Source organism: Melozone crissalis, unplaced genomic scaffold (assembly GCF_028551555.1).
Source record: "Melozone crissalis strain CALT ecotype California unplaced genomic scaffold, PUWL_Pcris_2 ptg000027l_1, whole genome shotgun sequence".
Taxonomy (NCBI): Eukaryota; Metazoa; Chordata; class Aves; order Passeriformes; family Passerellidae; genus Melozone; species Melozone crissalis.
Window position 1 is genome coordinate 6,081,712 of NW_026535805.1, and position 15,455 is coordinate 6,097,166.

Here is a 15,455-nt window from a genome sequence, read left to right on the forward strand (position 1 = left end):
TCACAAAGATCGTCATCAACCAGGAGGCTTTATTTTAGACAGCATTAGCCCATATACTCTTTGTTCCCTGTTTCCAGTACTGTTCTTCATAAACCTGTCTCAGATGGTCTCTTTACCTGCCTGATACCATTGCTCTGGGAACTGGCTTCTCCAGTGTGGCATTGAAAGAATGGCTTGAAAATTTGTTATGTTGCTTTAGCAACAATCTGATAAAAACAGAGACCACGAACAAATGGAGAGTCCTGTCTAAATTAGTGGCCTAAGCCAGATTTCTAGGGCAGCAATAAATCTAGATCTCTTTGACAAGTCAGTCTATCAAATAACTGGTATAGATCACAGCTCGCTGAAGCCTCCCAAGGAGAGACTGTAATTACTCCTTGTATCACAGCTCCTATCCACATGTGACTCCTCTGGAAAGCTCTTCTCTGGTACATGTGGCCACACTGTGTGCCATGCACAACCCTGCTCTTCTCTAATGGCCAGCTGAGAGGGGCAGCTGGCCCCAGTGATGTCCTGCTGAGCAGGGAGGAGCTGCTCTGGCTGGTGCAGTTCTGTCCCTCAGCAGAGCAAGAGACGATAGGCTGTGGTGAGTAGCAAGTTGGCCTTTTGTCAGTGCCCTTGTCCTAGTCTTACGCACAGTAGAGGAGAGTGACTTTTTAATTCATTATTGTAACTAAATTCATGACCACAACTAAAGTTGAAAGCTTTGACCAGCTTTGAGAAGGTGAAAGGGCACCACAGACACCTGTCAAATCAAGCCTTGCGTGCAGGTGGCCTGAAACAGCCTGGGCACTGAGACGGAAACTATGGTGTGATGCATGGACACGTCCCACTTGTCCTGCCTTGAACTGTCTGTCCATCCTAGAGGGAATTGGGGCAGGAGCTGGAGGAGCTGAGTGCTGCTGGGGCAAGTGCACGAGTGATTAAGAATGAAAGCTGGGGGCTGTGCAGTGGTGACACAGCTGCAGACACTGCTCCCTTTGAGGGCTGGCCACCAGCCAGGGAGAAGGGACCCACTGAGAAACCTCTCCCTGGTACACCCTGAGAAGCAGAGGGTTTGCACAGCCAGGGTCAAAGTGTGGTGCCTGGCTTGCAGGGAGGGACTGAGGGGGCTGCAATCCTTGGTGCAGGGGGCTGGGGCTTGTTCTCTAGGGTTTCCTTCCCTTTAGCTGAAATTATCTGGCAAAATAAACTCAAGATGATGCTCTGTTCCCTTATTAGAGGCTGCATGCCACAGTAAACTCTTTCCATGCTTTATTCCAACTTGAGAACAGGATCCTCCAGCTATGACATTATGTTTGGAGGGATGCAGCATATGCAAAATATGCCTTCCCTTTGATTTAATGTACTCCATCACTGATAAAGTAAAATTTTCACATTGGGGATTGATTTAAACTCAGTTTTCCCTGGTCTGAAAGGGTGAGACTTGATGTACTTGTGGATGAATGGTGTCCACTTTCTAGGCCCCTGGAAAACATTTAAAGTATGAGTTCTAACTGGCCTGGATTTGGGTCTGGATTTGGGTTTGTCTTTTTCTTGCCTTAAAAATAGTTGGGCTTGAATATTCTGGAGCAAGTTATGAGATGACATACTCTGTAAAATGTCCAGAGTAACCATAACTGGCACATGCTCATAGCCTGGATTCCACCCACTAAAAGATGAATCTTCTAAGCTTCTGCAAAGAATTTAAATACAAGGTGAAGCATAAGTCTACAACACATACATTCAAGATATACAGCCTGCAAAAACCCCTGAGAAATAACCCCCCTCAGTCTTACCTGAATGTTGTTTTTATGATGCTTGGCTGCTTCATTAAATTACAATTTTTGCTTAGAACATAAATTCTCAGCATAAGTTTGCATCTTGTTCTATGTATGTCTTAAAAATACAGCAGAAAATACCATTGCTTAGCACATTAACAAAAATCACATATGAGAGGTTTGTCAAAATACCTGTATACTAAGTTATATACAATTCTGGAAATCCTTCTCTCTCTGAATTCTATCATGTTACTCTCCAGAAACCCAATCTGTTTGTCCTTAAAAGCTGAAGTACAGAAAGTATGCTGATGAAACAACTTGAGCAAAAAAAAAAAAATTAACTTTTCCAATTCCACTTTTAATTTCAAAATAAGATGGAATGGATCACCGTGTGATGCCAGCAATCTTTTTTTTTCTTTTTTTTTTCCTTAAACTAACTGTCTCTGATAAGGGAACATGTGAATATTACAAGTCCTAGTTGGGGTCATATTCCCCAAAGCATCTGGATATGGTGGACTCACATTGTGGATAAGTGTTTTATCCCAAGGTGCACTATGTTGTATGCTCCCGTGTACAAAAGCGAACGTGCGTAGAAATGTGTATTCAGGTGGTTGATACATAGCTTTTCAAATGTAGATATGTTCACAATTCTCAGTTTGTGTTATTTTTCTCTGAGAAAAAGTCCACCTCAGCAAGCAGCTCAGCTGACTGTTGTGATGGCTGGCGTCTTCCCGCCTTCCTCTCCTTCGGCCCCTTCGGCTCCTGCTTCCACCTGGTTGAACTTACCCAGCTTTTTCAAGTTCTCCAGCGCGGACTTGAAAGTGTCCTTCAGGCTGTTCTCCAGGATCCACCCTTCACTCTCACATTCGGGGTCTTCAGGATTGGCAATGCTTTCCAGGGAGGTGTGCAGCAGGCGCAGGCCAACCATCACCGACATCTGTGCCGGGCAACGGGACAGGCAGAGAGCGTCAGCCAGACCTGGACACTCCATCCCACCCTCCCTGAGCCTGCCCTGGGCACCCTGGAATGCTGCTGTCCCTCCCTCCCTGTGCCTGCCCTGGGCACCCTGGAATGCTGCTCCCAGGGGCCATGTGCCCAAGGGGCCTCTCCACAAGCCCCACCAGTGTTGATGCCTTCCCAGGAGGCTTTAATGCATCCCTGGCTGCTGTGCACGGGGTGTCCACAAGGCAGTTTGGATGTCCTTGGCCACCACCCGCTTAGTTTTAGCTAAATATTTTGGCTTTGCATTGACCTTAATATGCTTGGTGAGTATATTAAGCTGATCAAGGAGATATTAATGAATCAGTGTCTCTGCAGAATGGAGCAGAGTTAGGATTTGAGCCATTAGTTTGTCTGGTTCAGATTCTGATTTTGTTTTAATATAGGTATGTGCAAATAAGGAAACCAAGGCAGTGGGTGACCCCTCCCTGGTTCCACCTAAAACAAATTTTATATTTCTGATTAAATATTACCTAGTCCCAACAGCCCTGACTGAGACTTTTTCTAGTGTACTGTGTAACCCTGCTGACACTGGCAACACCCTGCACCTGCCTCCAGAGAGAAAGTGTGGTTTCAGCCAGTCTCCTGCCTTCTAACACCGTTCACAACAATCTGACCTCTCCCCTGTGGTGCTTGTGAAGAAAGTGATTGATGAGAGAAGCAGAGAAGGACAGAAGAGCAGCTCCCAGAAGAGGCAGCCTGCTGACGTGGTGGGGCTGGTGGTTGGGATGGGGCAGCAGTAGGATGGGTTTGGTCCTTCAGGTGCTGGGTAAAGCTCAGTTGGAGAACACCTACTCCTGGCAGGACCTCACAGGATTTGTTCTCTGAGGGAAGTACAATGCCTCTGTCACACTATCCAGTTTCCCAAGGAGCTCCTTTGGTCCTCCTCAGCCCTGATGGCTGAAGAGGCTGGCAGATTTGAGGTTGGGATGCAGCCACATGGCACGGCCAGAGGCAGAATACCCATCTGGCTTTTGGGCTCGAGGCATTGCCCAAGCATGTGCTTCCATGGACCATCCATCAGCATGGCTGCTGTGGTCATCCTACTTGTAAATGATCAGTGTCTCCAAGCTCTTGGAAGACTAAAGCTAAACTTGTCTACTCTCAGCCTTTGCAGATGTTCGCATTTCTCTGCCTTCACTCAAGATCAGAAAGGGAAAAAGATTGGTCAAACAAACAAGTTTCATCCAATGCTTCCATATCCAAGGGCAAATGTTGATACTGCTTAACACAGGAATGTATGACTAGCCACACTTTGGTCACTAAGGAAGTTTCTAGTGGCTTTGAGTCTAAAATAGTCTCATCTAGCCAATAATATGATGACTTAAATCAGTTAAAGCACTATTCTATAAAAGTCACGACAAGTGACAAATCCCATCATGTTAGTCTTGGGATTTAAAGCCTTTGACATCTCCCTTCCACTCTGAGTCCCAGTTTTGCTGCTCTCACTCATGGGGCTGATATCTTCGAAATCAAAGGCTGTTGCAAGTGCAGGTTAACAGAACTGGGTGCAGGAAATGGCCTCCATGTAGCTCTTTACTTGTGCTGCCTTGTTGCATGTCATCAGGAGCTTTGTATTGTGATTGACTTTACAAGTGCCACTATTTGACAGCCTGGTAGGTGGACTGGCTTCCTGGATGGCTCTAGGTCACTAAATATTATCATGCTTTTAAAAAGGAAGGTGCTTGTCCAGCACTGAGCATCTGACCTGTCCTTGGAAGAGGTTTTGTGGTATTTTCTCTCATTTTAAGACTGTTTTCTTAAAAACCTTTCTAAGCAAGGTTTTGAGTCCCTGAAGTTGAGATCCCTTAAAAGCAATGCAAAATGTCTGTCTCCTTGTCACCCCCACTGATCTGAGCCTGCCTTCTCTGCCAGATGAGAAGAGAGCCCAGGAAATTTGAGACAGGTGTCTGGTAAATCAGTCTCTCTCCTATTTGATCACAGAGAGTCTGGGACGCCCAGTTTATCTGAAGTCTTGCACCAGGGAAGGCATAACCCCAGGCACCAGTATGTGCTGGGGGTGACTGGCTGACAGCAGCTTGGCAGCAAAGGGCCCTGGGGCTCTGGGTGACACCAAGCTGTCCCTGAGCCAACAATGTGCCCTTGTGGCAGAGTGGGAAAACGGGATCCTTGGCTGCATTAGAGGAATAATTGCCAGCAGGTTGAGGAATGTGATCCTTTTTCCCACAGCTAAACCTCCAGCTTTACCCAGCCTGTGAGTTGTAGGTTTGAGCTTAACCACAACCCAGCACAGAAGGCTGCGGGGTCAGAGCCCCGGAGAGAAGCCAGTCCTGCTGAGGGATGATTTCCCTGTCATGGAAACTCTTGTCACTTCACAGCAGCTTTAAAGTGCCAGAAAGAACATGGCCACAGTGTTTCTCCAGGGCTGCAGGGCTGGGCTGGTGGATGACCTGCATCCCAGCACGGGCAGCCTCTCCAGCTGGGCCAACAGAGCAAACTGTGTCCTTCTGGAGGGTCCCTGCTGGCTGTGGGCTGGTTTGGGAGATCTCCAGGGTCCACTCCTACTGTTAGTGCATCAGAGAGGTTGCTCTCCAACACAGGACATGCAACATGCTCCTGTGAATGTCTCAGTGCTCTCCTGGAGCTCAGCCTGGGCCCGGTCTGCGGCACAGGGGAGGTGAATCCCAGGGTCTCGGCTGCTGTGGCAGCTGGACCCATTGATTCCACATGTTTGCACAAGTGGAAGACCTGGAGTATCTCAGGAACCAGCCTCAGCTCTCTATTCCTTTTGAAATGCCTTATTCAGGGCACCCTTGAGCCCCTCTTCTCCCCTTTGCTGGCTGAGGCAGGTCAAGAAGACATCCAGGCTTGCTCTTGTTGACCTTCTGCAGCGGAGCCCATCTGCTTGCCAGGGTTTAGCCTGAGGCGGCTTAGCCAGAGCAGGGTGTGATCTTTTTTTGTCATCCTCATGACTGGTTGTCACACATGGGAAGCCTACAGCTTTTGTTAGGAGGAGCAGCTTCTAGATATTAGCATTCTTTTCAGACAGAAGTTTTGATATTTCAAAATAGGTTCGTTCTTCCTTGTGCCTAGCATAGAAAGGTGAAACAGAAATGGCCCTCCCTGAGGTCCCTGTGCCTGTTTGGCATGTTACCTTTTTCTACAGCTCAGAATAACAGCTGTCATTAGTATTTCCCCTCCATGTTCTCTCCCCCTTCCCAGACCTCAATTCCAGCAACCCAGCTGGAAGAGTTGTCCATGACCCCCAGAAGGGCGTTGTTGGAGAAGCCCCTGGTTTGAGTCCATGGTGGCTGCAGGTGTAAAGCAACCCAGGATTTTGCTTTTCCACTTTTCTGTGCCTTCCCAGAATTCAGTCAAAGTGGAAATGAGGAGCACAGAGCCAGCACAACCTCTGCCCCTGGGCTCACCCTGCTCAGACCCACACTTACCTTGGCCAGGAGTAGGAACCTCTGCTGCCCTCCTACTCAGCATAAAATTGTTTCCTATCCTGACTGGAATTTAAAGCAAGTTGTTATATTTCAAGGGAGGCTAAATTAATGTCAGTTTTCTGCTTTGCTTCCTCCCTTCAAAGGGAATTTGAAACCCAAATCTGGTCCCTTTATGGTAGAATATCATGCAAGTAATAAATACTCAGGAGGGCAAGTTATTGTAACCCAGGATCGTGATGTTTCTTTCAAGTTTTGCCCTACAAGTCCTCTGATTGCCTGAAAAAAAGTCTCACCCTCAATTTTGAAAAAGACAAGGAAAAGAAGAGAAGATCTTATTTCTCATTATGCCACAGCTGAAAAAAAATACCCAGGTGTACTTTGAAGAGTTAGGCGTAAAATACTGCATTTTTATCACTGTTATTAATGTTAACATATCACTGTCATTAATCTCTTGCAAGTTAGCAGAGCTATGTTACAGGTTCCTAGTCATGATTTTCTGCAGCTGGCATTGGTATTTTTGTGCATTTTTCCCCTGAGTTTTTGAATTTGTTTGACTTTTGAACACAGCTAAAATTCCCCTCCCTTCAAGAGCTCTGCACTTGAATCTGGGCTAAAATAAAGACCTTCTCTTTCTTTTCTTAGCAGAATAACAGTGCAAAGAGGTAATACATTTCTCTGCAGCTTGGAGCAGTTATTTTTAAAACAACGCAACATGGAGTAACTCCATGATTTTTTTTTCAGTTCACAGATTTAGGTAGGTGTTTATTTTCTAAAAAGCATCTTCATTCCTGGAAGGCTGTAGGCCAGTGCTTGTATCAAAATGTAACTCATCTTTTTTTAATTTGCATGTATCTAAATTTTTTAAAAGGCAGCTGAATCATTTAAAATAGGCAATGCCATTTGCAGCAGCCATTCCAAGGATAGGAAAAGATCTGCTGCACCCCAGGGAGCTGCACCCTTCCTTTTGCCAGCAGCTCCTGCCTGATCTCCACATGCAGCACCTCACGTTCCAGCCCTCGTGCCACTGCCAGCCCACGCTCCCCGGGCATTAGTGTTGATTAAACACCCTGGCTGGAGAACAGGCCATCTCCCAGAGGCAGGGGATTCATTGCATTGGATGAACAGTATTTTATCAGCCAAGCTGCACTTTGGTGCCCACAGACACCTGCCCTGGGCAGTGCTGGCACCTGTTTGCATTTGCATCATGTTTTGGGAAGCGGAATAAAATGAATTTAATCCACTTGCTCCACCTAAACCACTTTTTCTGATCAAATACCTTGGTGGAGCTGATGAAGATCCACATGCTGCCTTGAAATCTTTCCACTGTGTGTGGCTTGAAGCCTTGTTTTGTTCAGGGTGTAAACCCTTTAACTGCATTTTCTGTCCCTCTAATTACTGTCACATCTTTCTGACGTGCTGCTTTTTGGTATTCCTCGTTTCCCACAAACGGTGACACATGTAAAATTAATGCATCTGGACAGCAGAGCCCTTGCACTCTCTTCCCTGCTCAGCGCCTTGCCTTGGACAGAAGATCACTCCCTTTTTCCCCTCTTGCTGTGGGGTACTCGAGGCTCTGGTCCCTGCTAAGAGGGGTCTGATCCCACACCCTCTCCACCTCTGTTTCCAGCCCGGGACCTTTCAGCCCTTACCTCAGCTATCAGACATTTTCTCAGCCAAACAATGGGGAAATTTATTTTAACCAGATTTGATTTTCACTCAGAAAACCCCCCCCCCTGCTCGTGCAGGGCTGGCACTGGACTGCAGTGTGTGTGAGGGGAAGGGGTACCTCGAAGAGCCACACGAGGAGGATGACGGCGCCCATGGAGCTCATCATGCTGCTGTAGTAGCTGAGCAGCGCTTCCCGGCAGCCGCGGCGCCACAGGTTGAGCTCCTCGGTCTGGTAGTCATAGCTGTAGTGGGCAGAGTTGTTGGTGACCTGGTACTGGATGCAGGGCCTGGGGGAGCTGGGGTTGCAGCAGCTGAAGGGGACTCCGTCCACCAGGTACCGCCCGTCCACGTTGCTTTTGATCCGGCTACGGGCCAGGGCAGAAGGGAGCATGAGTGCACACACAGACACAGACATACACACAGACACACAGACATACACACAGACACACACACACACAGACACACACACAGATATACACACAGACACACAGAGAAAGATATCCAGGAGCAAATCTGCACGAGGACAGAAAGCAAAGGCAAGGAGGATTTCCCACCATGCCTTTTCTCCGTGTCCCCCTGTTCACGTAGCGGTGTTTGTCCAGGGTGTCCTCTCTCTCTGTCTGTCCTTTCTCTCCTTTTCTATGTCAAGGCTACACTGAGTCTGTAATTAACTCCTCCTGGTGGAAATGCACACGCCCTCAGGTCACTTCTTCAAAGAAATTAATTTTTAACAAAAGTGAATGGTGAGAGAACTCAGGAAGGGCAGTCAGAAAAGAGCAATCACAGCATAGTTAGGATGGAAGAGAGGTGCTGGAGCTGATCTGAGCTTGGAAAAGAACCCAGAATAGCCTTGGAACCCACTATATCTATTGATCCAGCAAACCTAATAGCTTCTTTTTGATGATAATATCTCCAAGAAGGGGTTGTGCATTTATTCTTGGCTTGGGAAGGTAGCCAGTATTGAAAACATGAAATGTCCTTCAGCAACAGGATGTTGCAAAATTTCAAAATTTCCAAAGTCCTTGCAGGAGCTCCCCCAGCTATTGTTCATCTGGCACTCTGGTTGTTCTCTGTTAACAGTCATTTAGCCTGGGGTCTTAGGAGATGTTTGGATGCAAGATAACTTGGAAGGCAAATAGTTCCACTGACTCTGCAGAAAGACTATAATAAAAGGACTGCAGTTTTAAAACAGGCCATTTTGCTTAGAAAATCACAGAATGGAGAGTCCCAGTGGTGTAGAGAGGCGAAAAAAATCTGACTGTCCCTTGTAGCTTATATGGATATTTTTAAATTGTGTCATAGAGAGAGAGGTGATTCCAACAACCTGGTGAAGGGAAATTCCACTTTGCAATCATGACCTAAATATATCTAAAGAGCAAATGCAGCTGAGGTTTTCTCTCTAAATGTAAAGTGTGCTCTGGATTGGGTCTAATTCCCATTCATGTGTAAATGCTCCACCAGTTTCAGAGAGATTGGATATTGGATCAGGCCTTTGCTCTACAAATAATATAAAAATCCCACTGTGAGGGACAGACTCCCACCTTCCTTGGAACTACGGAGAACTTCACCATTGGCTTCAAAGGGGCCAGACTATCCCACCAGGAATGGGAGCAGAGATTGTGCACCACCACACAGTACAAACCTTGAACTCACTAAAACCCATTTGTAGATTTTTAATGCCCTAGTTCCCACCTCAGTAGTACAAAGAAATTACCTTGAGTCTCAGTCCCAAACAAGGCATGAGTTATTAAGGACAGTATAACCCCGTTTTCCCCCTGTGCCTTGCCCTTCCACTGCTGCTGGATTAAGCTACAGCTCTCAAATCTCCATATAATGCTGGCGAGGTTTTTTCATGTAGTTATTTATACCCACGGGCATACCTTTGCAATGGGAATATCCCCTTATCCAATAGCGAATGTATTTGTTATAACACCCTGCAGTGCAACGGGTTAAATCTGTAACAGTTTCCACTAAAAAAAGTCCTCATTCAGAACTGCAAAAACAACCAGACCACCCAACAAGTCAAAGGAACACACAGAGAGACACACACGAGATAAATACCATTTACACAGTCGGGCAGGGATCCCAAGAGATACGCAAAGCTTTTTTCAAAATTACTTCAGACATTTTTAATACAGGCAGTATATTTAAAAGGCAGATTGCTTCCAGTTTACAGGACCCATTATGCAACCACAGAGCATAAACGTCAATGAACAATGTTCCCCAAGAACCCGGAATAACCATTTCTTTCCCCGGTGCTTAATTTTTTTTAAAGGTTGTGGGTATTTATGCCTAATGCTACTTTTTAATTTCAAAAGTTCATTTTGTTCTCATGCTTATTTTCTGCTTGAGCTTACTGCACCTAACCTGATTTTAGGATTACTGCCTCTTTGGGCACTGACATCAAAGCCATTAAGGTGTTTCTGGTGAACAACCTGATCTGGTTTGTACAGAAACAATAAACTAGTGCTGCTTTCATGTGAGGTTTTAAAAAATTAGGCACAGGACAGAACTTAAAATACATATGGCTACAAGGGCCACTGTGTAAAGTTAAGAACATCAATTGATGCTCACTGTTACCACAGCACTGAAGCAGTCCATTGAGTGAATGTAAAAATAAAATTCTAAATCTTAGGGATCTAAAAGACAAGAGTTATTGGCAAAGCATTTTTGCCTCTATTTATTTCCATCCATGATTAGCTGCCAATATCTGAGTGGAGTTTTAAAAGTAGTATCAACAGTACATCTCCAGGGAATTCTTTTTTTAGGAAATTAATCAATCACATTGACGTCTGCTTAAGGATCAGTAAAGTTCTGCTACTTTCCAGTTGATTTTGGGAGTGTGGCTCAAGGTAATGGGTTTATAAAGCAATAGAAGACAGTAAAAACTATTTAGCCTGCCTGAGTAAGAGTGGGAACTGTAGTTTGGTGATTTTTATTTTATGTTATGGATGGCTTTAGAGGAATTTGTCAGGGGAGGAAGCAATCCAGCTGTCATTTGGGACGATTTATTACACCAGACCCCATTTTACACAGACCCCCTTCCAGCCAGCCCCTGTTGGCATTCGAGGCCGGCACTGACCAACATCGACACTACGTGACACAAGCCCCACCGAGTCACTTACTCTTTCACTTCTTTGGAGCTGAAGTCCAGATATCTGTTGCTGATCCACTGGATTTCGAACCAATCTTTGTAGCCGTTGTTGCCGCAGCACTTGAACTCGATCTGGAGCATGTCGATGGTCTTCTTCATGAAGCACCTCCCGGGGGTGTCCGTGTCCCGGTAGAACTTCATGCCGTTCTTCAGCCCCTGGGCCAGCGTGCTCTCCAGGGAGCCCCGCATCAGAAAGCAAATCAGAGCCACGAAGAAAAGGAGCATGTTAAAGACGCAGCACAGAGCCAGGTAAGGTTTCAGCAAAGGCTTCCACTTGGCAAATTTAGCGGGATCCAGAGAGTCGTAACAAATTTTTCCAGCAAAACCATTGAAGGCGCAGGATAATATACCCATCAATATCAAAGAATTGGGCACAAAGTGGCTTTCAGAATTGTCCATCACCTCGCTTCGCTTCCGGAGCTCAATTTTGAGGAACAATCCCATGCTAAAAACAAGGATTCCAGCAAACACTGAAAACCAGTTCATGAGCCATAGTCCCTGCGCTAGCTTTACCCGTTTCTTCTGATTGAATTTGACTTTCAGCAGTGCCATCTTTGTAGTGGGAGATGTTGGAAGACTTCACAGCCTGGACCCCTCTTCTCAGCGTAAGCAACTCGAGGAAGAACCATTCAGGCGTCGGAAGAGATCCCGAAGGGCACGTCGGGAAGCAAGCCGCTGCACAGTCCTTCCATCTTGAAGACCTCTGGTTAGGATTCAAGTGAGTAAAATATTTAAAGGTCCCAATTAACAATTTCACATTAGTGAGAATAATGGGCAATTAGCACCTACAACTATTTCTGGTGGTTTCTTCCAAGCAAAGGAGAAACACTCTCAAGGTTTCAAATGATTTGATCTGGATCTGCAAGACGTCATTCTAATACCTTTAATCATTTGATCCAATTTGGAGAAATGTCTGTCAACAGATGAGTGGAAGTAATCCCTCATTTTACTATTTAGTAGATTTGTGCTCTCCTATGATAGGCTGCTGGGGGGTATATGAAACCCCAGAGATATAAAAAGATCTTTGTTGCCAGAAGAATATGGAACCTTTGAGGAAAAAGGAAGAAGGCTCTGGACTTAAAAAGGCTGCTTGTATGCAAACATACACTTCCTCACTGTGATCCCAACATATTCATATCTACAGCCAGACTACGTTTGAGTCCTTATCCTTCTGTGCTGGCTTGAGATGACATCCTGTGGCTTATGTATTCTGAAAGGAGATAAGCGCGTAGTTTACGGTGACCTAAAAAAACTAAGCTTGGCATTTTCTATTTACTTCCAGGGCTTGCACCATCTCTGGGTCTTGGCAGGAGAGCAGGAGAAAGGAAAAGTGCAGAGAACCTCAACAAATAAACCCTGGGCTGAAATCTAGAAGTGCTTTCATAAAAAGTGAGCTGGCATGAGCAGCTTACTGGATAATCACCGGGCCGGGGAGGGGAGCAGGGCTGCCCAAGGAGACCCACCCGGGAGCTTCCATCAGGGAGGAATCCCCCTCAGCAGCTGGAGAGGGGCCCTGGGGATGCTCTATCTGAGGGCAGGGGAGGCATCCCGGGGTATTCCGGCGCTGCACAGGGATCTGCAGCCGGCTGTGCTGTGGGGGCACAGAGAGGGTCCGAGCCCTCCTGCGGCTGCCGCCTCCTCCTTGCGGCGCTCGGCGGTGCCCGGCTTCTCCCACCCGCCCCACTGCTCCAGGAGTTCTGCTCGCTTTGAAACATCATCTCCCACTCGCCACACAAGGGTTTGGAGCTGCTGGGAAACTCCTGCACTGCCTCGCCCCTGTCATCACAACGCAAAATTAACCTCAGGCTACCCCCAGCAATGGAAAATATCCCTGCAGGTGTGTGAGGGCAGGACTGGGAGGATTCTCTCCTGCCTGCCAACCGGACCTGCTGTCACCACCTGAGTCCCTGGGGGCATCCTCTAGCGGCTGCCAGCAGCATGGCCACCAGCCCCCGGGGACACCCAGGGGAAGGAGTGTGCCAGGGTGGCGCCAAGTGTGAGAAATTATAATAACATAAATAATTAAAAAGCCCAAGCACTGAAAAAAATAACGTTTTGATGGTCTGCAGCTCTGCGGTACCGTGGATGCTTCTCAGTTACCATTTGAGATCCTGGAACGCTGAGGGTTCCTTCAGGAAGGACAAAGGCTGGCAACTCACAATTTCTTCCTGTCCTAAGAGAAGGTGTTTGTGGTGGACCTTCCCAGCCCATCCTGGCACTATTGCACCGAGCTGGAGAGCAGCTGGTCACTGGGATTTTTCTAAAGCAAGCCTGGTGGTTCGCATTGCTGCTGCCTTCGCTGGTGAAGAGTGTCTAAAATGAGAGGGAAGGTGATTATCCATCAGGGACTATTCTCTCCTCTTGCCGTGAAGAGGATGAGAAGTGCTGTTTCTTGAGAGAGCCTATTCATGTTTTTGTGCAATAAGAAATGGCTCTGAAATAGCATCTCTCCTGGCAAAATATTACACAACCATTGTAGCACATGTTGTGTTTCACTGACTCTTTCGGGGCTCAGCTAAGAGACTTGAGTTTGGAAAATGTATTTATCTGACAGCCTGGAGTTAATTCTAGATAAAGGAACTTGAAACCATTTCCTTTCTTGTCAGTGATGACAGTGAAACTGTAATTAAAGTGGAAAAGAATTCTGCACCAGGTCTGCAGGTCATGTGGATATACAGTGAAATACTTTCTGCCCACAGCAGATGAAAGCCTGGTGCTGCTCTGGATATGGGTAATTTTGTATTCAGGAGCACAGGTGAATCTGAATAACTGTCAGCTTAATAATTTAACATTTAGATACCCATGATAAATCTGATGCAGCAAAATCATGGAAGTGTATACACTACGGTGTTTCCTGTAATTCAGGAATCAAAGTAGTGAAGTAGAACATGCAGGACATGCTCCAGGGCTCACTGATCCCTCCAGATTGACTTTTCTGCCTATAAACAAAGGAAACAGGAGAGGTCCTCATAAATCACTGCTAAATTGTTAGTTGGGAGATGATCAGGAAAAATCATGGACCTGATGTTCAGGAAGGGACACTCACCTAGTAATTAGACCTTTGAGACTTCGGGTGGTCTCTCTAAAATCATCAGGGACAGCAATCAGCACCACCAGAACAATGTGGATCAGGAAAAGCACTGTTTATTTAAGTAGTTCTCAACAGCTGGGGACTTCAAGTGGCAAAAACTACCCCACCTATCAACTTGACTTGCCCTGCTTGGGGGTTTTAAAAGGGATTGGGTAACACTTTTAAAGCGGGAATGAATGATTCCATATTGTCCCAGGCCTGGAGCAGGCAAACCCCTGTGCAAGCATCGGCCCAAACCGGGCAGCCAAGGGCTGTCTCTGGCAGAGCAGCCTGGAGGAGAGGAAGGTGATGGGAGATCATCGAGAAGCGTTTTGGGGTGGGGATAGTTTAAAAAAGAAAGCTTTTTTTGCCTGGCATCTGCTTTTCTTAAAAAGCTCTTTCTTGGCTGCTATTCGTCTTTAGTTTGGCACTTACTACCTCTTCAAATAGAGTAAGCTGAAATTGATCCATAGCAGATAAAAGCTAATTGCTGCAAGAATGTTTGAGTTAATGGTCTCCTCAGAGGTTGTCTATTACATTCAACTGTATAATTCATATGCCAATATTGGAGAAAAAATGGTAGAATAAAATATTCAAATTTTTATTGATCTCACCATGAATCTGTTCAAATTCAAAATCTAGTTAAAAATTATAATATGTATGTAGACCAATACAATATTGATACCTTTTCAAAAAGCTATGCCTGCTAACCTACATATAAGGTACAAATTTATCAGTTAAGAGAGAGGAACATAAACAATTTAATCTGGTGTTTGTTAAACAGTCTGGTGCTCGGCCCTGGACCAATCTTAGTCTTTCCATCTTCAGGGGTGTAAGACATAAAATACATACATGCCTAAACTGTGGAAGTGCCCTTGGTAAAAAGAATAATTTCCTGGCCCAATCTTTCTTTCACACTGCTCTGTGATATGAAATGTGTGCCTTTCTGAGGCTTTTTTTTTCTCCTTTCCCTAAGAGTGGCTATATTTCACTGCAGGAATAATGATGTCTAGCTTTACCTTTGATGGGAAGCTATTGTGTAGAGAGGTTTGCTCATGTACCCTCACCTATGGCTTTGCTTTCAATTCTAACTCGGTGGTGTGAACAGGGACACTCTCGAGGAACAATGTGATAAAAATGCTGCACCTCACTGTACGATTATCAGGGGGAGAAAAGTCTGATTTATGACTTTCTTTTTACCTCCTTACACAGGAAACTTGGTAGGCTACTATTTTTATGGCATGTGAGGTGACTGCAGGTTCTGAGGCTGGAAACAGAGGCAAGTTCTAAATTCACTGCTGGGACTGCTGTAAATCCTGGGAAGACTGACATGACCTGCTGTACTCTGTGGCTCCTGCACTTTGCTGGGGCACACCTTGGGGGTTTTGGTGTGG

General features: G+C 45.9%; 1 protein-coding gene across 1 annotated transcript; it reads right to left on the bottom strand.

Annotated features, from left to right (window-relative positions):
• Nucleotides 1–2,460: 2,460 nt before the first annotated feature.
• PRPH2 (peripherin 2) lies at nt 2,461–11,543 on the bottom strand. The gene is made up of 3 exons (XM_054280456.1): nt 10,963–11,543; nt 7,956–8,202; nt 2,461–2,697 (listed from the first exon to the last, which is right to left on the bottom strand). Exons 1-3 carry the CDS (start codon nt 11,541–11,543, stop codon nt 2,461–2,463), a joined length of 1,065 nt encoding a protein of 354 aa, XP_054136431.1.
• Nucleotides 11,544–15,455: the final 3,912 nt, after the last annotated feature.